We start from the raw sequence: 21700 nt of genomic DNA, 5'->3' as shown, positions 1-21700 counted from the left end.
TTCTGCACTATACACTATCATGAATAAATTCATCATAAATAATATTATTTTACGATTCTGGAATATAAAGGACTTCATCTTCCTTGTTCTAATAACAAAAACAACCAAGTCATTTGTTGATTACTAGGCAACTCTGGAGAAGGCAATGGCAACCCACTCCAGTACTCTTGCCTGGAAAATCCCATGGACATGACTGAGCGACTTCACTTTCACACACTGGAGAAGGAAATGGCAACCCACTCTTCTCGCCTGGAGAATCCCAGGGACGGCGGAGCCTGGTGGGCTGCCGTCTATGTGGTCGCACAGAGTCGGACACGACTGAAGCGACTCAGCAGCAGCAACAGCAGCAGCAGGCAACTCTTGCCGGACCAAACCATCCTCGAAGGTAAGGGGGGAGATGGTGTTTTTCTCAATTTTGCTCTAAGGAAGATTACTCGTGATTCGTCATGCGGCCATCTTTGAGAGGGGCACAGCTATTTACAGCCTTAGAAGGAAAATAAGACTGGTCGTTGCTAGGAAACCCCAAGGCACGGTCGGCATCTTTGAGCCGGGCACAGTGTATCTACCATGAAAGAAAAAGCCAAGCTGAAGCGGTTGCTAGGCAACGCCTCGGCACCATCGCCATCTTAGAGTATGGTACGGCTGTTTGTCAATTCAGAATGTGAAACACACTCGCTTACGTGGTGGTTACTAGGCAGCGCCTTGGGGTAGTCACTACCTTCATATTGGGCTCTTCATCCTCTTCTTTAAATAGAGTCAAATCGCTTCAAGTAGCGACCAGTCAACTTAGCAAATACAAAGCCGCCATCTTTGTTAGGGGTATTGTGACTTCCGGCGGGGGCGGAAGAGAGCGTAACGGGGCTCGGGGGGAGGCTCTGGAAAAGGGCTTGACGAGGGGTTTGAGTTGCGATGAGGAAGGCGGGAATCTAGTCCTCTTCCAATCAGCTCCCTATCTCGCCCTCTGGCGGCTCTGGACAGCAGCAGCCCACTTCGTGTGACTATGGGCGTGCTCAGAGGCGGGCATTGACTCCACGAGGGAACTGGGTGGCGAGCGTTCCAGATGGGGGAGGAGGGGTCCGAGGGCACGGTACATCTGCTGTGCCTCGCGGCATCTAGCGGGGTCCCCCTGTTTTGCAGGAGCAGCCGCGGTGGCGCCCCCGCCCGCCAACAGGTGGGAGGCCCTGGCGCCTGGATCTCTGAAATAGCAGGGTTTTAGAAGGACTTTGGGTCCTCAAGGGAGTAGAGGGTGGGGACGTTTCAGAGTTGTGTTTAGACCGTCGAAGGTGCAATTGACCAGTGATCCTGGTTCCTTGAAGCGGAGGGCCCAGGGGAATCTAGAGAGAGGAACGGGGCTGGGGGCCTGAGTAATTGGTTCCCAAGGAGGAAATTGGGGGGCTCTTGTCTCAAGTTCCCAATCTTTCCCCAGCTCCCATTCTCTGTCATCGGCTCCCTCAATGGAGTCCACATGTTTGGGCAGAATCTCGAGGTGCAACTGACCTCTTCGAGGACGGAGGACACAACCGTGGTGTGGAAGAGCTTCCACGACAGGTCTCCAAGGGCAGCTTGGGGGCAGGGCCAGGGAGGCAGCCCTTGTTGAAGATGACCCCTAGGCTGTCCAGATCTCCAGCGCTAGCTGAGACTGGGTTGTGGGATCTTTGACAAGGCGTTCAGCCTGATTCCTCAGCTTCTTTGTATGAGAGGCCGGTTGTGCTTGGGCATGGATCCAGGGCAGACCTACTCTCCTCTTTGCCTTGTTTACTTGGCCTGGACTCATCCTTCTCACCTTCTTTCTCACAGCATCACCCTCATTGTTCTGTCGTCTGAGGAGGGCACCTCGGAGCTGAGGCTGGAGAGACTACTCCAGATGGTGTTTGGGGCCATGGTGAGACTCCCTAACCCTCTTTTTTTTTTTTTTTTAAGTTCTTGTTTGTTTTTGTCCACACCCTGTGGCATGTGGGATCAGAGTTCCCAGACCGGGGACTGAACCCGCCCCCTGCTGGGTGGAAGTGCCGTGTCTTAACCACTGGACCACTAGGGAAGAGAGAAGTTGCTCAGTTGTGTCTGACTCTTTGTGATTCTATGGACTGTAGCCCCCCAGGCTCCTCCATCCATGGAATTCTCCAGGCAAGAATACTGGAATACTAGGAATACTGGAATACTAGGGAAGTCCCTCCTTAACTCTCTTTCCCAACCCCAGGAATCTGAGCTCTCAGCATCCCTCTCCCTCAGACCCAGGAGTCCAGACTCCCAGCAGCCTCCTGTAGAACCCACGAATTCTGGCCCTCAGTCCGACTCCTCCCTTAGACACAGAAGTCTGAGTCCCAGCCCCTCCTGTCTTATAACCAAGTGTCCAGGGCCCCTACTCTCCTATATGGTTCTTCTAGGTTCTTCTCGTGGGACTTGAAGAGCTGACCAATATCCGCAACGTAGAGAGACTGAAGAAGGAGCTGAGGGTGAGGATGCAGGACATGAGGATGGGAAGTTAGGAGACCTGGTCACTGATATTTGGGAACTGTAGTTCCCAGAAAACCCCGGGGCAGCCTTATCCACTGGGCACCCAGGGCATCTTGGTTGTCTAACATCCCCTAGCAAGGCCCAGTGGGCCAGTTTTCTGAGGGGGAGCCAGCAGATTTGGGTGCCACCTGGGTCTTAGGCTCCTCCATTTTCCCTTCTGCTAGGCCACTTACCGCCTCATCGACAGCTTCCTGGGGGACTCAGAGCTCATCGGAGACCTGACCCAGTGTGTGGACTGTGTGGTTCCTCCCGAGGGGTCCCTGCTGCAGGTATTGGGAATGCCTTGTAAACTTTTAAAACTATCCCTCTCGCCCTGGCTCGGTGTCCATCCTCTTACCTTTGGACCATTGCTTCTTCCTATCCTTTTGGCTTCCAGTCCAACTCCCACTTGACTCTGGAAGGATCTTTCTACACCCACAGCTGACTCTGTCCTTCCCCTGGTCACAGTCCGCCTGCGACTTCCATCAGTCCCAGGACAAGGTCCCAGCCCCTTAGTCTCAAGTTGAGGACCTGAGGAATCTGATGCCACCCGCCTTCTCGCTCTAACCTCTGCTAACTCCTAACTCCACAGTCCACCCTCTCCTAGCTGCCTCATGAGTCTCACAAATCCCCACAACTCCCCAGTTTCTCTGCCCTGGCACATCCCGTTCTTTCTACCACGGAAATCTCTATCTACTGCTACTGCTGCTAAGTCACTTCAGTCGTGTCTGACTCTGTGCGACCCCATAGACGGCAGCCCATCAGGCTCCCCCGTCCCTGGAATTCTCCAGGCAAGAACACTGGAGTGGGCTGCCATTTCCTTCTCCAATGTATGAAACTGAAAAGTGAAAGTGAAGTCCCTCAGTCGTGTCCGACTCTTGGCGGCCCCATGGACTGCAGCCTACCAGGCTCCTCCGTCCATGGGATTTTCCAGGCAAGAGTACTGGAGTGGGGTGCCATTGCCTTCTCCAAATCTCTATCTACTGTTCCTTAAATATCAATCTGATTTCATCTGGCATGGGTGCTTCCCAGCAGTGTGGCTCTGGGCAGGTGACGACCTCTCTGAGCTTCAGTAGATTGTAGATTGCGCCCATCTGGCATTTAATAGCACTCAATAAGCTGCTGCTGTTAAAATTACTAGCTTCGGTAGGACGTGTCAGACTAGGCAGTGGTCACCCTACCTGTTTAATGTTACAGTGTGACTTGGGGATGGTAAGCTACATGTGAAGGTGAAGGAACTCAGGCCCAGGGAGGGTGAGACACAGGAGCACGGCCACCAAGCTAGCTTTGAATTGTACGCTGGTCTCTCCCCCCTACTCACACACCTGGGAAGTCTGTCGCCCCTGCTCATGTCCTCTGACTCGCAGTCGGCCTGCCTCCCTTACCCAGGAAGCCCTGTCTGGGTTCGCTGAGGCGGCGGGCACAGCCTTCATCAGCCTGGTCGTGTCGGGCCGGGTGGTGGCAGCGACCGAGAGCTGGTGGCGGCTGGGGATGCCGGAGGCCGTGCTTCTCCCCTGGCTGGTGGGGTCCCTGCCGCCGCAGGCCGCTCGCGACTACCCGGTGTACCTGCCGCACGGGAGCCCCAAGGTGAGTGAGTGGGTGGGGCGGGCAGGGCGAACGGTGAGGCCTGGGAGGAGCGCGCCGGGGGTGGGACCTGGAGGACCGCCTCTAGGAGCCCGGGCTTGCCATGAGAAGAGGAGGAGCTCCCGCCAGCCTACCCGCCTCGCTGCTGCAGGTTCCACACCGGCTACTGACCCTGACGCTTCTGCCGGACTTGGAGCTGTGTCTGCTCTGCGGCCCGCGGCCTCCCCTCAGCCAGCTGGATGCGCAGGTGAATCGGGGCTCCGTCCCGCTTTTCTCCCAGTTCACCCGCGAGCCCTGGCCCTCCCCTGAGCACCATGCGGGGCAAGTGCACCTTTACCCTGAACCCGCCCTGTCTGCCCCGCCCCCTCAAGGCCCCACCTTCTTGTAGGCCCCGCCCCCTTGGGCTCCGCCTCAGTGGCCCCCATCCTTCCAGGCCTCTCTCTTCTCTCCCGCGGTCCCCTCAGCCTTTGTGGTCTCCTCCCCAGCTCCCTGGCCAAACTGCCTCCCCTTGGGTACCCCCCTGACCTCGTCCTTGGGCCCCGCCTCTCTCGCTGATCACGCCCCCCTGCAGCTTCTGGAGCGCTGGTGGCAGCCCCTGCTGGAGCCGCTGCGGGGCTGCCTGCCGCTGGGACCCCGAGCGCTGCCCGCGGGCTTCCCGCTGCACACGGACATCCTCGGGTAGGGCGCGGCAGGAGGAGTGGGTTGAGGGCCCTCAGCACCTCTTTCCTGGCCGTGACACCTGTTCCCCACAGGCTGTTGCTCCTCCACCTGGAACTGAAACGCTGTCTCTTCACGGTGGAGCCCTCGCGGGATAAAGGTGACTGGGAAGTGGGCAGGGCCGGGAGGGGAGGGGCTGGGCAGGGGCTCTGCGTTACCACACCCCTCTTCCACCTTCAGAACCGTCTCCGGAGCATCGCCGGCGCCTTCTCCGCTCTTTCTACACCCTGGTCACCGCCACTCACTTCCCACCAGGTCAGCGGCGGGCACAGCGACCCCTTTGCACAGATTGGGGCACGGGGTCCCAGTTCTCACGAGGCGGGAGTAAGAGGCGGGGGAGGGGAAAGCGGTAGAAGAAGCGCGGACTGGGTATGGCCGTCTGTGAGCCCCGTGCATGTACACGGGCAAGAGGGGAAGAGAGCTGAAGGGAGGGGCAGGGAGGGCCCAGCCTGCAGGTTTCAGAGCCTCCTGGTTGATCTAAACACCGAGACCTCATCTCCTGCCAGGTGCTTTTTGTGTATTGACACACTTCTTCCTCGGCTTTCCCTTATAGCTCAGTTGGTAAAGAATCTGCCTATGATGCGGGAGTCCTGGGTTCTATCCCTGGCTTGGAAAGATCCCCTGGACAAGGGAAAGGTTACCCACACCAATATTCTGGCCTGGAGAATTCCATGGACTGTATAGTCCATGAGATCACAAAGAGTCAGAGAAGACTGAGCGACTTTCACATCCTAATAGTTGAAGGTTATGTCCTGTTACATCATTATTTACATATTACAGATGAGCAACCAGTCTTAGCTAATAAACAGCAGAGCTCTGCTGTGATTCAAACACAGGCAGCCTGGCTCCCACATCCACACGCTCCTGCTCTACTGCTGAAAATACAGGCTTTGGGTGGAGGAGGTTGGTAGATTCCACAGAACCCAGGTCCAGGAGGAAAAGCTGTCACACAGAACCTGAGGCCCAGACAAAGAAAGGGACCCAGAGTGATACTACAATCCCAGCAAAGCCCCTGATGAGTGTAACAAAATGGTGAAAAGTTCCATCTGGAGGGGCAAAGGACTGCCCCTTCCTAGCCATGTGACCCCACCTCCCTCACCTGTTTTGCAAGTGGGGTGGGGTCCTCTGAGGCCAGTGCCTGGCACCTGGGCAGCATCTCTTGCATGTCTGTGATCTGTACTGCTAACCAGATTGCTTGGGGCTGCACACACAGTGTCCCCAGGAAAGTGGGGCACTGGGGCTGGAAGAGGGGGAGAAAGTCTGATCTCCTCAAGTCCTGACAGCTGGCTGGAGCTGCGAGCCTCTTCCATCAGATGTCAAACTTAGCCCAGGATGGGGGTGGCTCCCTCAGGTTGGCAACCTAGTTGTCCAGGCCTCACTGGTCACCTTGACCTTCGCTGTCTTTCCTTCAGAGCCAGGGCAGCCAGAGGAGAAAGCAGAAGAGGCTGTCCACCGGGCCCAGGTAGCCAGAGCCTGCTACTTGGTGTTGGGGACTGAGGAGCCAGGCACGGGATGGCGGCTGGTGGCACTGCAGTTGGGGCCACGGCGGCTGCTGCTGCTGCTGTCTGCTCAGAGTCCCACATATGGGCTGCGGGGCCTGGCCACCCACACTCTGCATGCCCTCACCCCGCTCCTCTGACCACTGGACCTGAACGCCAGACACAGACAAGGACAGGGGCTATTAGCGTCTCTGTTTATTCGCTCACAATAATACACAGCCCCTGGAAGGGAGGGGACAGGAGGGGCTATGACAGGATGGGGTGGGAGGGGAGGAGGCACCCAGTTCCCCGGCCCCTCTCCCCTCTGTGCTTCGGGGGAAAAGGGAGGGAGGGGGCTCCCCCTTACCCCCCCAGAATGTAAACAGCAGCAGATGAACAAAAATAAAAATACAAAAGGCCGGAGAAGTTCCTGGACATCCCCCCACCCCAGGGTCTTCCCGGTCACCAGCGGAGGTCCCTCGCTGCCCCATCCACCAAAGCTGCCTCAGTCCTGGGGGCTGCCCAGTGCCAGCCACATCCCCGGGGAGCAGAGTCCAGGGCTCAGAACTGCTGGGCCAGCAGCTCACACAGGTGACGGGAGACAGGCTCCTTGCTGGTGCGCAGGGTCAGCCGGTACATCTAGCAGGGACAGGGCGACTCAGGGAGGAGGCAGAGAGGATGGAGAGCGGGGGGAGGAGAGTCAGGGCAGATAGATGATGAGAGAGAAAGGATCAAGGGGTCAAAAAGGTGATATAAGAGAGGAAAAGGATGAAAGGTAAAAAAGAGGTCAGAAAGGGTATAAAGGATATAGAGAGAGAAAAAGCAGGGAGGAAAAGGGAGAGGAAGACAGAAGGGCAGAGAATGCACCAAGAGCAGGAGGCCTTGGAAACCACCACTCACCTGAGCCTGGGCATTGGGCTCCAGCCGGAGCAGACAGCCCACCTGCAGGGCTTTAGTCTGGATGATTCCAGCCCCCACGAAGTTCTCAGGGTTGGGGTCCACATTGTCCAGGAGAGCAGAGCCAAACCCCAGGAGCTAAGGGGGAAGGGAGGGGTGCCCAATCTCTGTTAGTTCCCAGACAGCGGCATGCCAGTTACCTCAAACCCCTGGGAGTGGAAATTAGTCCCACTTGACCAGTGGGAACACAGGTTCAAGTAGAGCAGCCACCGTACTCCAAATCCCAGAGTTCGGGAGAGGAAAGAGGCAGGGCTGGAATGGTAGCCCCCGTGCCTCTCCTGTCTAGCCTCTCACCTTGGCCTTAGTGACCTCCGCGTCCATGGGGTGGTTGGCTTTGAAGATTTTCTGGGCCTCCTGTTGGGGGCTAGGGGTGGGAAAAGGTCCAAGTCAGGGATCTGGAAGCCCCAGTCCTGCCCACCCTGAGAGCGGCTTTGGTTCCCCTCGACAGCGGCTCACAGGCTCAGCTGCTTCCAACGCTGGAAAAAGTCCTGGGCCGCCATCTCCGTCGGCTGGAAGAACTTGTTGATGGTCACTGGGAGCTTCAGGGTGAGGGACTGGGGGGCGCCCCCGTACCTGGCAGGAGAGGGAGGGCTCGTAAGGCCCCGCCCCCGCCCTGGAGGCCCCGCCCACCCGGCAGCGCCCCGCCTCCTAACTCACCGGAAGCGCACCGACAGGAGCGGCGGCGTCAGGAAGTCCCGCAGACACTCAATGTTGAGCACCTGCTGCACTTGCGCCCCGCCGTCCACCTGCGAGGCCACCCGCTTGGTCTGCACGGCCAGCTGTGCCCGCCCGTGGTCAAGGAAGCCAGAAACGCGAGCGGTGGAGCGAGGAGGAATGGAGGGGAGCCGAGGAGGGCGCGGGGACTTCACCATCACCTGATGGTTCAGAACTTCCCTGGCGCTCCCAGCCCTGCCATCCCGGGCTCATCCAACATGAACCAGCTCCCAAGTCCTTCCTAATCCAAACCTCTGACCTGGGTGCCTCTGGCTTTCCACAGTGGGCTCAGCCACCTCCATTATGGCACAGGTCACAGCCTGGCTCTGAAGGCTGACCTGGGCTTGAATCCCAATAGCTCTTAGAAATTAAGTCACTTAACCTCTCTTAGCCTCATCTTCGAAATGGATGTAAGTGTCCTCAGCAGTCAATGAAATAATCTCCCAAAAGTACCTGTCAGTGTGTCTGGCACATGGTAAGTTCACTGAAATGGTAGCCATCAGTGTTACTACCATCTATCTTTGTGTTGACAACCCACTGGCAAGTTGGGGCCTTGTTTCTCTCCTCCCGCCCCTGCCCAGCACAAAGCTGAGCCTCCAGGAGGTCTCTGGAAATGATGAATGAAACAAAGAGCTAAAATGGTCTTCAAATTTGGAGGTATAATCACTCTAATTTCCAAGTTGTGGAAACTGAGGCCCAGAGAAGGGGGACAGGGGACTGACACTGCTCAAGCAGTTCCTTCATGCCAGCCACGCTTCCAGGGTCTTCCAGCCACAATGATTTTCAAAATGAGACTGAGAAGGATAGGAGGATCCACACTTCACTGAAGGAATTTCAGGGCTCAGAGAGGCCAAGTGACTGGGCGAGGCACTGGAATCATGGGTGTGGAGCCCGATGGAAGACAAGGTTAGGACGGGGGGCCTGACAGGGACCAACTGAGGCCCAGAGCATGTGGGATTCAGGAAATAACCCCTCCTGCATCCCCGTCACGTCATGTCAGTGTCCTTTCCTGTCCTGGGAAAGAGGCCTCTTATAGATGATGCTAAATCTCAGAGAAGTACCGATGGGCTCAGGCTCTCAAGTAAGGGGGCCAAACAGGGATCTGGGTGTGTTTCCCGGCTGCCAGGAAGGCAGAGCTGGAGGGGCAGGGCTGGGCCAGGCCGAGAGGATATGAGTCTGGAGGTCTCCAGGGTGGACCACAGTGGGAGAGAAGTTCTGGAACTGCACCGAGGTCTTGTTGCCATAGAAGAGATACATTCGGCCTGCGGGAGCAGGGGTGAGAGGCAGGGCTCCATCTGAGTTCCTTCCATGTCCTCCCCAAGCCAGGGTCTCCTGGAAACCTCCCCTCATTGCCCCCAGGACCCACCCAAGTTCTGCCGGAACTCTGACTTGACTCCAATCTGCAGCAGCTGGTTCTCAAACAGGACCCCGTTGTTCCTGCACACGAACCTGCGTGGGGCAGTTGGGGGTCAGGATGATGGTGCCTGCCTGGGCTCTGCTCTGTGCTCCCCACACGTGCCTACTTCCCTCCCCAACCTCACCCACAACTCACTTATTCAGCAGCTCATCAGCTTCTGGGATGGGTGGGCCAATGTCCTCAGGACCTGGGCTGCAGGTGGGAAAGGAGGGAGATGGGAGGGGGTTGGGGGACTAGAGGTCAAGGCCCAGAGCTAGTGGTAGGAGACAGCAAGCCCTGAAGGAACAGAAGCCCAGAATCCATATACCTGGATTCCCCACAGAGCCCCTCAATCAGACTGGCAATTGCCTCTGATGGGAATAGGACCCTGGCAGGAGCCATCACCCCCCTACCCTGTACCAGACAGCCCTGATTCTCACTCCCAAGCCCTCGTCGCTCATCAGGAGAGCCTGCTGAGAGCTCCCAGTCCCCTAACCCTCCCTGGGGGATACAACAGTCTGCCCCCCAACCCCCTGAGGCCACCCCTTACTCAGCAGCTGGAGCTGGGTCAGCCAGCAAAGCCATGGGGCTCTCAGGGGCAGGCGGCTCCAGCTCGCTGGGCCATCCAATCCCAGAGCAGACAAGAGAAGACAGGCGTGGCAGGCAGCCAGTCCCAGAGAGGCAGCAAGAGGGCAGAGAGAGAAAGAGAGACGGGAGGAGAGGAGAAGGAAGAGCAGGCTGAGACGGTGACAGGGAAGGACGACACAAGGTGGCCAGGGTCAGCGAGAGCCCAGAGAGGCCCAGAGGGAGGGAGGGGGGAGACCGGGGCAGGCAGCAGCCAGGGCAGACACGAGGCTCAGGGAGAGGGGAGATGGGGTGGGGGGCAGATGGGCCCAAGGCCAGTACCTGAGGAAGGCCTCCTCAGGGCTGGGCCCCAGGCCGGGCTGGGTGGCCGGGCTGTCGGAGAAGACGTCCACCAGGAGGTTGCCTGCACCCGAGGGGGCCGGGGGTGCCGCGGGGGGAGGGGCTGCCCGCAGCCCCAGGAGGTCGGCGGAGGGCGAGGGTGTGGACTGCGGGCAACGTGGAGGCAGGTGAGAAGGGGCCGGCCTGGCTGGGCCCAGCCGCCCCCGCCCCCAGCCCAGCCCCCCGGGACTCACCACGGTGCTGGGGGTGGGCTCCACGCCCCCATTGATGTCATGGCTGCTGGGGTCCCTCCGGCTGTCGTCCAGGGCGCTGCCAGCCCCTGGCCCCTTCTTGCGCTTCAGCTTGGCCAGGATGGACGACTCTCGCTCGGGGAAGGGTGGCATCTCCTCCAGCACCGTGGCCTGCAAGGTTCGGTCGGGGATGGGCATCAGTGCCGGTCTCGGGCTGGAGCGGGGGGCAAGGCGCAGGGGCAGGGCACATGGGGACTGGGCTCTGACCAGGACGTCCGTGCTGGCCACTGAGCTGAGGGTGAGGTACTCGACAGCCCGCTGCTGGAGCTCCACGTCGGCGTTGCGCAGCTGGGAGCCGGCCCGCAGCACGCCCTGGATGGTGGCCTTGGTCTCCGGGAAGAGGTTGATGAACTTGATGTAGGTGGAGAGCAGCAGGGCCCGCGTGGCCACGCTGCACAGGTGGAACTTGGAGTGCAGCAGGGAGAACTGCACCGGGGGGCTGCGGGAGTGGGCGGACGTCGGTGGGCGGCGCCTCCACTGCCCTCTCCTAGAAGCCCCGCAGGAGGTGCCCCCTCCCTCAGGGGGACCCTTTCTAGGACCCTCACCTGGAGCGGGGGTCCCCAGCAATCAGGTTCCCAAACTCCCCAAGGATGTAGCCGCCGACCTTCACCATGTTCTCATGGCAGGCGGGCGCCTGGAGCGCCTGCGGGCGGGGACAGCGGTGAGCATCAGCATCTTGACTCAGGAGCGCTCAGCATGTGCCAGGCGCTCCACTGAGCCCTTGACTCCTAGTAACTGCAGAAGCCTGGTGACTGCTGTGGGTGGGTTTACAGCTGGGGAAACTGAGACATGGAGCAGTTAAGTGACTGAACTGAGCTCACACGGGGAATAAAACGGAGCTGAATGGTCCCTCTTGTCTGGGGTGGAAGGAGTGGGAAACTGGCAGAACTCAGGGACCAGTGACTACACACCAGGCATCCTGTGCCCTGCTGACCTTCACGTTGGCCCATGGTGGCCCAGCCCCTCTGAGGGTGAGGCCTGAGCCAGCTGGCCCCACAACCCCAGCTGTCCTGGCTCTGCCCTGATGCCCCATCATGGGGTGGGACAGGGGCGCTGACCTCGAAGACGGTCTTGGCAGCATAGCCCTGCACGTCGTCGCGGTTGGTGACGATCTGCAGCACGCGGTACCACACCTCCTCGCTCACGTAGTCGCCCGCGATGCGGATGAGGTTCAGGATGGTGTCCACGTACCAGCTGTAGTCCACGGCGTACTTCTCAGCCAGGATGGCCACCTTCAGGACCTGCCGGCCGGAGGGAAGGTAGGGCGTGCGTGTGTGCCCCAGACAGGGGAGGTGGGGTGAGGACTTGCCACGTCTGGGCTCAGCGCCACCTAGAGACCCTGGAATCTGGGTGCCTGGCCCCTCCCAGGACTCACGATCTCTTCACGAATGGCGTAGTCGGCTGTCTCCAGGTACCGCAGCATCTCTGACACGATCTGTTTGGCGTTGCTCCGGTCACACATGGCGTAGAGGAGGTCAGCCGCCCGCTGCCGCACACTGACGTCCCGTTCCGTCTGAGGAAGCAGAGCAGGTAGAGCGTGCTCTAGGCTCCCTTCTGGCCTGGGCTGGTCACCCAGGGCCGCTAGGTCCCCGAGCTGCTCCAAGGGAGCAGAGGAGCCACAGGCCAGGTCAGTGTGGCCAGGACAGGCTCCCAGAGGTCGCACCTTGAGGGCGTTGATGACGGTGTCGATGTGTGTCTTGACCGCCTCGTGGGAGAACTCGGAGCTGGCCAGCGTGCACATGCTCTCCAGGGCCAGGTAGCGCAGGTTGGTCTCCCGGTGCTGCAGGAACTGGCCCAGCTGGTTACAGGCCCGAACCAGGAGGTTGGGCTCACTGCCGGCGCGAGAGGGAGAGATGGGGGCGGTGAGGACACACAGCTGACATGAGGAGACGCAGGACTGGCCCCAGCCGACGCATCTCGCATCCCCCTCAGGACCCCGCTCTGAGCTCCTGCCCTGTTCCAGTCACAGCCATGCCCGGGGACCCGACACCTGGGCCGTCCAGCCCAGATGTGGAGAGCCAGGAATTCTGCCCCGCAGAAGGGGCCCAGCGCCTGTGAGTCACAGCAACACTCCAGAACCACATCACCCTCCTACCTCAAAGTCACGTTCCCAGACCCCGTCCCCTAGGACCCGGGAGTCTGACCCCCGCAGGCACCTGTCGTAGTGAATAATGAGGCTGATGGTCTCGAAGAGGATGGCGTTCTTGGCGTTGGAGTGCTGGACCTTCTTGGATTTGGGCGGCTCCTGGGCCTTGTTGAGCACAGTCTCCAGGCACTCCACCAGCCGCCCCTTCACAGCCGCATCCTCTGAGGAAACAGAGGGCATGCCCCGGGTTGAGCTCCCTGTAGGCCCGGGCCCCCTGCCAGGGGGCAGGGGCCACGCCATGGCCCCTGTCCTCCAGAGGAAGAGGGCGGGCCCAGCAGCTTCAGGCTGGGGTCTTGACTCCCCCAAGCCCTTCTGGGGTCCCCAGGTCACACAGGGAAGCTGACAGAGGACAGGACCCCAGACCTGGGCTCTCGTCCTGCTCTGTTCTGATTCTGCTGGGCCAGAGTCGGCACCCCGGGAGCCCTTCTTTCCCCTTGTTGCAGCACCCAGGCCCTCTAGGAGTCTCACAGAGCAAAGACAGTCCCAGGAACCCTCCCCAGAGACACCTCCAAACCCGGCCCTTCCCAAGGAGGGGTCTGAGCACCTGAGACAGCTGCCAACCAGGAGCTCACAAAACCCTGAGAACCACCATTCCCTTGCCTGTGAGATGACTCCAAGTGGACAGAACAGCTGGCAACTGTTCTAGCAAAAAATGCGGCACCCAGATCTATCAGAAAATTCACCAGACAGAAAACCAGCTAAAGGACCTAGGGAGCGATCAGCTGAATCCAGAATGTTCCACACACCGCAACACAAAACTCTCCCGTTTTTTAAAAAACAGGCAGTGGGAGGCACAACTATTCCAGATGTGGGGCAAAAAATGACAGACATAATCATAGTTAATTTGCAGTCCTGGACTGTATTTTTTAAGCCCGCCCTGGGCACATCCCAAGATTATGAGGTGGGGCTTAGGCTCTAGCTGTACCTTTTCTTAAGGGGTGAGCAAAGCAGCCCAGCTTGGGAAGAGCCTGCCCCAGGGACTCACAACAAAATGCATCCCTGGCTTTCACAGGCTGAGAAGGGCCTCTGTGTCACATTCCTCACACACTCTGCTACAGTGTGTGCACGCTGGCTGCAAGATTCAGGGCCATGCACCAGCCACCAGCCCCAGCGGGTGCCCAGCACCCTGGCTGAATCGAAGGGCACCGTTTCTCAAGCACCTACTATGTGCCGAGCGCCTCAGCACAGGTGCTCGAAACTGCTCTGAGGTCAGACAACCGAGGATCGGGACGTTCCGGGGAAACCTGGCCCATGCAGCAGAGGGAAGGGGTTATGTGCATGGACTCAGGGGTCAGGCTCTGCTCTTTGTCACTGCCCAGGGCCTGGAAAGATGCCTCATCTCCAAGCCCCCATTTCCGAGACGGCTGCCCCTCGCCAGCTCTGCGGGAGCGGCTGGCCACCCTGGTACAGCACCTGCTCACTGCAGGCCCTTCGTCCACACCAGCGCTCATGACCACGAGCACTGAGGGCATAAAAACCCCTAACAGAGCTATGCTGACTCCCACCACACAGCCTGGGGTTACCCTTTGATCTGCTGGGCAAGGCCCCCCTCCAAGCCTCAGTTTCCTCATCTGTAAGAGAGAGGTGACAAGAGCCCCAACGTTCCAGGGCCGGGGCGTGAGTCTGGCTTTACAGGGCCCCTGGCCCACGGCAGGGGAATCAACGGCCATCTGTCCGTTCCCTGGGCTGGGGGGAGGGCTCCCTGCTGCAGGTGCCCCCCACCCCGGCCCCTCCCTGCCTCGACAACATACTCGTCCCAGAGCCTAAGCGGGCCGTGGGCTCGGCACTGCCCCCACTGCAGCCTCGGATCAGGGGCTGCAGACACCAGGCCCGCCTCCGGGAAATCTGGACACAGACCCCTCGCGCCCCGCCCCCTGGCCAGCCTTGGGGTCAGAGGCCCCCAGGCCCCAGCCCGTGTGAGCTTGTTGGTACCTGGTGGCGGGTAGCACTGCAGCAGCCGCAGGAGCTTCACGGAGAGCCAGGGCGCTGGCACGAAGTAGTAGGTGTAGTCCTGGAGGTCAGTGGAGGCCGAGGAGACGATCTGGGGGCAGAGAGGGATGGGCAGGGGCATGGGGAGGGGCGGCTGTCACAGCGTGAACCTTTATGAAGCAGAAACTGGAGGCTCAGGGAGGGTGGTGAGAAAGCCTTGGGGACACAGAGTCTGACCGGGTGGATCTAAGCCCAAGCTAGGACTGGTCGATTTTTCCAAGTAAAGCTGGTGTTGAGTGGGCAGGGAATCTTGGCCAATCAATCCCCTTCTGTGAACGCCTGATGCCAGCCCGGCACCTCACAACACCCTAGGCCACCTCCACTAGCAGCTGGACCTCACCAGCTCCCTGGAGTGCGCTCCCTTGTGGCTCTCCTCCAACACCGGAAGCTACTCAGGAACAGGAACTGAATCTGACCCTTTCCTGGGTCCCTGGGCCTACCACACAGTCAGACAAGAGAAGGGTTCGGCGAAGGGGTGGGGGAATTAGTGAAAGAGTGTGTGACCTTATTGTCCTCACGGCAAACTCCTATGCAACCGTGAAAACCCCTTCTCCAGGAGGCAAGCCTCATCCTGCTCTGAGCCCCCTCCATGACAGCAGCTGCCCCTCCTCCACTGTCACTGTCTGTGTCTCTCCTACCAAGCGTGGTCCACAGGAGCATTCAAATGTGTGGTGAATGAAATGAAAAATGTGGTTGAATAAATGAGCTGATGTTTTGTTCTCTTTGATTGAGAACCCAGGCCTCTCTTTACCTGCTCAGGAAATGTTTTTGTTTACTCCAAGTTTCAACTCAGGCAAGGATCACCTCCACCAGGAAGCCTTCCTGGACATCTAGGCTGGGTGGAGTGCCTTCTTTGGGGGCCTACAATGTTCTTGCTATCTCCACGACCATACACACTGTCCCTTTTATGGTAATCTGTGCCTGCATCGGCCTGTCCTGCAATGCATCCCTCCTCTGACCAGGACAGGAAGCCCCTGAAGGCAGGGTCTCATTCATCTGTGTCTCAGTGTCAGCCCGCACAGAGCTGGGCACAGAAGCAGCCTCGGGGCATGAGCCCAGGATAGGGCCGAAGGTGGTGAGGAGCAGAAAGGAGGGAAAGAAAGACAGACGCATGAGAAGGAGAAGCAGGAGAAGAAGCGGGAGGAAACGAAGGCACAAGAGGGAGGGGGACAGGAGAGAACCTCCCTTGCTGGGAGCTTCCGGCGCACTGGGCCCTGTGCTCACACTCTGTACAGATTAACTCACAGCAGCTATGCTGTGAGGCAGGCTCCTGGAATCATCCCGTCAAACAGATGAGGCCAACGAGGCCCAGAGAGGTGACGCCACTTGCCTAGGGCCACACAGCCAGGGAGTGGCCGAGCAGGGATGAACTCCACTCCGAGCCTACGTTCTTAACTGCCGGGCTGGGTGGTCTCTCAGGGAGAGCGAGGGGGGACCAGAAGGGTGCCCAGGGGACAGGCACACCAGGGCCACCTTCCCACAGTCGGCGTAGACACCACACCTACCCGGCTCAGGCGCGACACAGCCAGGGAGACGCACGTCTTGAAGTCATCCGGGTTCTTCTTGCAGAGACAGGTGATGAGGCTGACAGCAGCTGTGACCACGCCCTGCGGGGGCAGGGCAGAGGCGGCTCAGGGCCCTCGGGGGACTGGGGCATCGGGGAGGGACAGCGGTCTGCGTCTCTACGCTGGCTGGGCAGGCACTGGGACATGGGGGCCACGCTGAGTATCAGAAACAGGGGCTGGATGTTCCCTGAGGGGCGGGGTGAGTGATGGATGCTGGGGACACTGGACAGGACCCCGGGCAGCCAGGAGGATGTGGTGTCGCAGACAGAGGCAGGGGGCCTCAGGCGCCCGTGGGTGCCCAGGGTGGGGCAGGGGCCTCACCATGTGCTGGTCGTTGAGCAGGTGCACCACGCGGGCCGTCCACTCGCCCATGGGCACCAGGTCGGGCGAGGCCTTGTAGAGCCGCAGCAGGCACAGGGCTGCGCTCTGCTTCACGCTGTCCATGCTGTCCCTGCGGGCAGAGTGGGGTGGGGGGTGCTCAGCGCGACCCCAGCCCTGCACCCCCTCCTCCTCTCACCCCTCCTGGGAAGGGTGTCCAGTGAGAGGCGGCAAGAGACTCCCAGGAACCCTCTGAGGCTGCCCCCACTGCCCACCAGGCCTCCGTCTCTTCCTCTGCAAAATGGGTTGCATCTCAGTAACCTCACGGGGTCACAGGCAGGGCAGGTGTGGCTCTGCGCCTTCAGTCAGTCACCGCCTGCTTATCTGAGCACCTACTGGGCGCCGGGCACTCCTGTCGGCACTGTGGGCCGTGTGCGCGTGCCAGTAGCTCAGTCACGTCTGACTCTTTGCAACTCTGTGGACTGTAGCCCACCAGACTCTGTCCGTGGGATTTTCCGGGCAAGAATACTGGGCAGGGTGGTGGGCAAATTGCTCCGAACTGTGTCCTCAGAGAGCTTATGTTCTTACCAGGGCAGCCCCATCCTACAACAGATACCGTCTGGGTTCAGCGCTCCAGGACCAGGTAGCGCAGGAGCTCTGGGGATGGTGTTTAGCACGAAAGCCTCACTGATAAGGCACCGGGTGAACAGAAAACTCCGAGAAAACACTAAAAATCTACACAGATGCTCCCAGCAGAGCCAAGAGCCTGTGGAGGCCCTGAGCCAGGTGGGCCTGTGTGTGGGAGGAGCCCCGAGGAGGCTTGGCGCCCCCTACAGTCTCTAGGCTATCTGATCTTAGGATCAAGCTCTTTCATTGATTCTTGTATCTTCTTAGCCGTCATCTGTTCAAACACTGCCTCTGTTACAATTCTCTCCCTTTTCTCTTCTTAGAACTCTAAGCGGTGTTATTAGACTGTATCTCCCTTGACTCTTAGCCTCTCTTAAATTTTTCCATCTCTTTGCTTCTCTGGGCTGTATTCTGATTAACGTGTCCAGTTCCTCTGCCTATTTCCAATCCCTGCTTTGGTTCTGTCTACTCTGCTGCTAAACTAAAACACTTATTTTCTTTATGAAAACTCCCAATTCTTTTTTTGGCTGTATCACGTGACTTGTGAGATCTTAGTTCCCTGACCAGGGATTGAACCTAGGCCCTTGGCAGTGACAATGCTGAGTTCTAGCCACTGGACCACCACGGAATTCCCTGAAAATGCCAATTCAACTGTTATTTTCCGTTTTCTTTTTGCTGGCTTTCCTTCATGGCGCCTTGCAGCCTGCATTTAGTGATTTTCAACCGTGAGCTTCTCATGTAACCTGGAGCTTCATCTAGGGAAATGGTGAAGGTGGCTTTCTCCAGAAAGACTTGTTTGCGTCTGTCAGGCACTAGGGTATACTAGCAGTATGTATCACTTTAAACTAAAGCTTGGCTTACGGATCTATGGATGATCCAGGAAAGGGAAAATCAGGCTGAAAACCAGTGTTGTGGCCTGTTTCATGCCAAGACTTGAAAGGGTAACTCTGCCTATAGTCCCTGAGGGGATTTATTTCTAGGTCACCCTCACTTTGAAGTGTGGCCTCTGGAGCCTCTGCTTGAACAAGTTTTGTCTTCTGTTCCCAGAGGCTGCAAGGCCCCAAAACCAATATCCAGGTTCACCCAGTTCAGCAAATGCCCTAAGCAAAATCCATTTCAAAACAGCGATGGTTTTACCTGCTCAAAACACACCAATTGCTTCCCATTTCGATCAGAATAAAATCCAAACACCACTATGGAAAAACCCAAGTGAACTTTTTGGCCAACTCAATACAAAGCTCATGCCTACCCGGGCCTTTGCACTTACTGCTCCTTTTGCTTGGAACACTTTCTCCAATACTTCTAATTGTCTTCTCCTCCTCATTCCAGCCTCCAGTTACATGGCACCTCCGTGAAGACACCCCCCCGATGAGTCTGATCTAAGTAGCCAGCCCCACGTCCTGCCACCTGTTTTGCTTTCTTCAGTGTAGCTGTCACTGTCTGAACTCAACTCACTTCTCTGCCTATGCGTTTGCTCTTTGGAGCCCTTCTCAGATGCCAGCTCCCTGAGGGTGGGGACAACTGTTCCCCCAGCTCCCTCCTGCCTCCCAATGCCCAGAACAGAGCCCGGGACTTTGCAGGTACTCAGGAAATAATTGCTCAATGCCCTCCTGCTTTAGAAAGATCACACGCTGATCACTGACCTTCATGCCTTTCCTTTTTCCACAGCCAACTCCTCCTCCTCACCCAGGTCTCAACCTAATGCCACTTCCTCTGAGAAGCCTTCCGACCCCCAGCCTAGTTCAGATGCTCCCACTAAATGCCCTTAGGCTCCTGTGCCCCACAGCAGGGTTCTGAGAGGAAGTAATACGTTTCATCCTGCAATTATTCAAGCAATGTTTATCTCCCACCTCTGGACCGTGAACACCAGGAGGATGATGAGCGTGTCTGCCTCTGGTCATGGCTACGTGCCCAGCAACGAGCACGGCGCCTCACACATAGACATAGATGCCCAACAGATGATTGTTGAATGAATGAATGGAAAAGGGGCAAAAGTTCTGGAAGGCTGTCACCGACATACTTTAAAGTCACTGCCTCTTCTTTACCAGATGTTAAAGGTCAATCAGAAATTTTGCAAGTTTTATCACATTCAGTGATAGCCCCTTCATTCCTGTGAGCAAAAAGTCATTTAATTCATTTTGCAAGATGGCTACCCACTCCAGCATCCTTGCTGGAGAATTCCACGGACAGAGGAGCCTGGCGGGCTACAGTCCACAGTGTCGCAAAGAGTCAGACATGACTGAGCAACTAACACTATCATTATATTTATTTCGAGCGTTTCTCATTACTAGACCTGTGCTTCCTATTATTTTTATAAAAAGGTTATTTCACTCCCTTTGTATTGGTTTATCTTATACCACATGGTAACCAAGGTTGTATGAGAGTCAAAGGAAAATGCCTAAGAAACTCTCCAAGCCTTTCAACTGCTTCTTATTTGGGACAATACATTTTTCTAGTTCTTACCAAGAATAGTAAGTTATTAATAAATAGTAACAAATTTCTACTTTTTTTAACTGTACTTTTGACCTTATTTTTTCTTATGGTACATAAACAGTAATTTATAAATATGATAAAAAGAAAGGTCAGTTAGACAGACACCCCACTGGCTTTCCTTACAAGGCCGAGTTGGACTGGCGAGATGACAGAAGACAGGCATGGGGCTGTCACCAAGCCCAGCACAACCCCCACGTCCCAGCTGGGAGACCTGGGCAGGTGACACAGCCTCTCGGACCCTCAAGCTAGGCTGGGGCTCGTCTAGCCCGCCCCACCAGCGGGGTCCCCAGTGCCTCACCCGGCCACCAAGATGCGAGGGATGTCCGCGGCGAAGGCCTCGCCCATCTCGCGGCTGCCCACGTTGGCGATGCAGTGCAGGGCCAGGCACATGAAGGTGGGGTTGCGGCTGGCCAGGTCGTTCTTGATGGCGTTGTTGATGAGCCGGATCAGCTCGGAGTTGGAGTTCACCAGCACCGAGATGAACAGGTAACCCTGGGCGGCGGGAAGGAGGTGGGGGGCTCGTGGCTAACTGACCCCCAGCCCTGCAGTCTACATTTCTGGCTCCTCCCGACTCAGACCTAGGGGTCTGGCCCCCAGCCCCTCCTCCCCCAGACCCAGGGGTCCAGACTCCAGCCCCTCCTCCCCCAGACCCAGGGGATCCAAGTCCCCAGCCCCTCCCCCCTCAGACCCAGGGGTCCGGCCCCCAGCTCCTCCCCCCTCAGACCCAGGGGTCCAGATTCCAGCCCCTCCTCCCCCAGACCCAGGGGTCCAAGTCCCCAGCCCCTCCCCCCTCAGACCCAGGGGTCCGGCCCCCAGCCCCTCCCCCTCAGACCCAGGTCCGGCCCCCCCCCCCCCCCCCCCCCCCCAGCCCCTCCCCCCTCAGACCCAGGGGTCCGGCTCCCAGCCCCTCCTCCCCCAGACCCAGGGGTCCAGACCCCCAGCCCCTCCCGACTCAGACCCAGAGTTCCAGGCCCCCTGGCCCCTCCCTCAGACCCAGGGGTCCAGCCCCAGCTCCTCCCCAGACTCACAATCTGCTTCTCCGTGTACTTGTTGGAGCTCAGCAGGTTCACGGCCTCCATGTGCCCAAAGTCGATGTCGTGGCCAAGCAGGAAGATGAAGAGCAGTTTACACACATACTTTTTCTTGCTGTAGCCGTCCAAGGCTTTGTCCCCTGGGGTCAGAGGAAGGAGGACGGGGTGGCAAAAGTGAGAAAGGATTATACTTACAAGTCTCGGGTATTCCAGCTCCCAGCCCGCTCCTTCTGCAGACCCAGGAGACAGGCCCCCAGCCTACCCTTGAACTTGGAGCGGATGTTGGCCAGTTCCTTGTTGATTCTCTTAATCTCCGCCTCCTTGCTCTTACCTGGGGAAGAGAAGGCAGGGCAGGTGAGCAGGGTCCCAGAGAGCTGAGCTGCCTGCCCTCACTTTCCGGGGCCAGGACCCTCCCAGGCAGAAGGGCGGATTCTCTCTATGCTGGGGTCCTGGTTCTGGGGGCTGAAGTCAGGCCTGGGTCTCCATCTCTGTATAGGACCTTCAGGGAGGTAAGAACCTTCGCTCAGGGGTCCCTACCACCCAGATGAAAAGCCTGGCACACACTCTGAAGCGATCCCTGACCCCCTCCCTTCTTCCTCCTCCTGTTCCCGTCGCATCCATGGCTCTGCACCAGCCCCCAGCTGAAATAAGCCCCTGGCAGAGAATGTGTGATGAAATGAGTGAAGAGATCGGCTGCCCTCAAGCCGACCCCTGGGGCCCTCAACCCCACATCCCCACTGACCTCAGCATCTCCTGAAAACCTCCTCTGCCCTCAGCTTCCTAATTTTACTCACTCACCAGGCCTTGTGTCCTGAGCTCCCCGCTGCCCTCCTTTGCCACCAACTGGTCCCTCCTCCCAATCTGCCAGTTCTCTCCATACCCCATGCCACCCCCGAAGCCTGGCCCACAGACCCACTTCCTCCTTCCCCGCTACACGTCTGTCTGCAACATCCCTATTCTTCTGATGAGACCCACCCA

General features: G+C 58.2%; 2 protein-coding genes across 3 annotated transcripts in view; one reads left to right on the top strand and one right to left on the bottom strand.

Moving 5' to 3' along the window:
- On the top strand, positions 846-6715 carry FUZ (fuzzy planar cell polarity protein). The gene is made up of 11 exons (XM_018062811.1): positions 846-1171; positions 1427-1548; positions 1798-1882; positions 2385-2453; positions 2679-2783; positions 3883-4080; positions 4229-4324; positions 4649-4755; positions 4830-4894; positions 4975-5049; positions 6207-6715. The coding sequence occupies exons 1-11, from the start codon at positions 1061-1063 to the stop codon at positions 6431-6433; spliced, it is 1260 nt and encodes a 419-aa protein (XP_017918300.1). The 5' UTR covers positions 846-1060; the 3' UTR covers positions 6434-6715.
- The window catches only part of AP2A1 (adaptor related protein complex 2 alpha 1 subunit), a 27750-nt gene continuing 12523 nt past the window's right edge, over positions 6474-21700 (bottom strand). Inside the window, exons 2-24 of one of the 2 annotated variants that reach the window (XM_018062809.1) lie at positions 20985-21053; positions 20720-20862; positions 19990-20183; positions 16575-16704; positions 16194-16295; positions 14632-14740; positions 12710-12860; positions 12217-12385; positions 11929-12066; positions 11612-11794; positions 11099-11196; positions 10761-10992; positions 10497-10664; positions 10246-10409; positions 9890-9955; positions 9496-9552; positions 9310-9392; positions 9116-9205; positions 7887-8010; positions 7686-7802; positions 7524-7593; positions 7173-7307; positions 6474-6911 (exon numbers count right to left, since the gene is read on the bottom strand). In XM_018062809.1, coding sequence (XP_017918298.1) covers positions 6834-6911; positions 7173-7307; positions 7524-7593; positions 7686-7802; positions 7887-8010; positions 9116-9205; positions 9310-9392; positions 9496-9552; positions 9890-9955; positions 10246-10409; positions 10497-10664; positions 10761-10992; positions 11099-11196; positions 11612-11794; positions 11929-12066; positions 12217-12385; positions 12710-12860; positions 14632-14740; positions 16194-16295; positions 16575-16704; positions 19990-20183; positions 20720-20862; positions 20985-21053 — 2870 coding nt within the window. In that variant the 3' untranslated portion in view covers positions 6474-6833. The remainder of the gene's footprint in view (positions 6912-7172; positions 7308-7523; positions 7594-7685; positions 7803-7886; positions 8011-9115; positions 9206-9309; positions 9393-9495; positions 9553-9889; positions 9956-10245; positions 10410-10496; positions 10665-10760; positions 10993-11098; positions 11197-11611; positions 11795-11928; positions 12067-12216; positions 12386-12709; positions 12861-14631; positions 14741-16193; positions 16296-16574; positions 16705-19989; positions 20184-20719; positions 20863-20984; positions 21054-21700) is intronic. The other variant, XM_018062810.1, reaches the window with a different exon arrangement.

The sequence above is a fragment of the Capra hircus genome, chromosome 18, assembly GCF_001704415.2.
Source record: "Capra hircus breed San Clemente chromosome 18, ASM170441v1, whole genome shotgun sequence".
Taxonomy (NCBI): domain Eukaryota; kingdom Metazoa; phylum Chordata; class Mammalia; order Artiodactyla; family Bovidae; genus Capra; species Capra hircus.
This window is presented reverse-complemented; position numbering and strand designations above follow the sequence as displayed.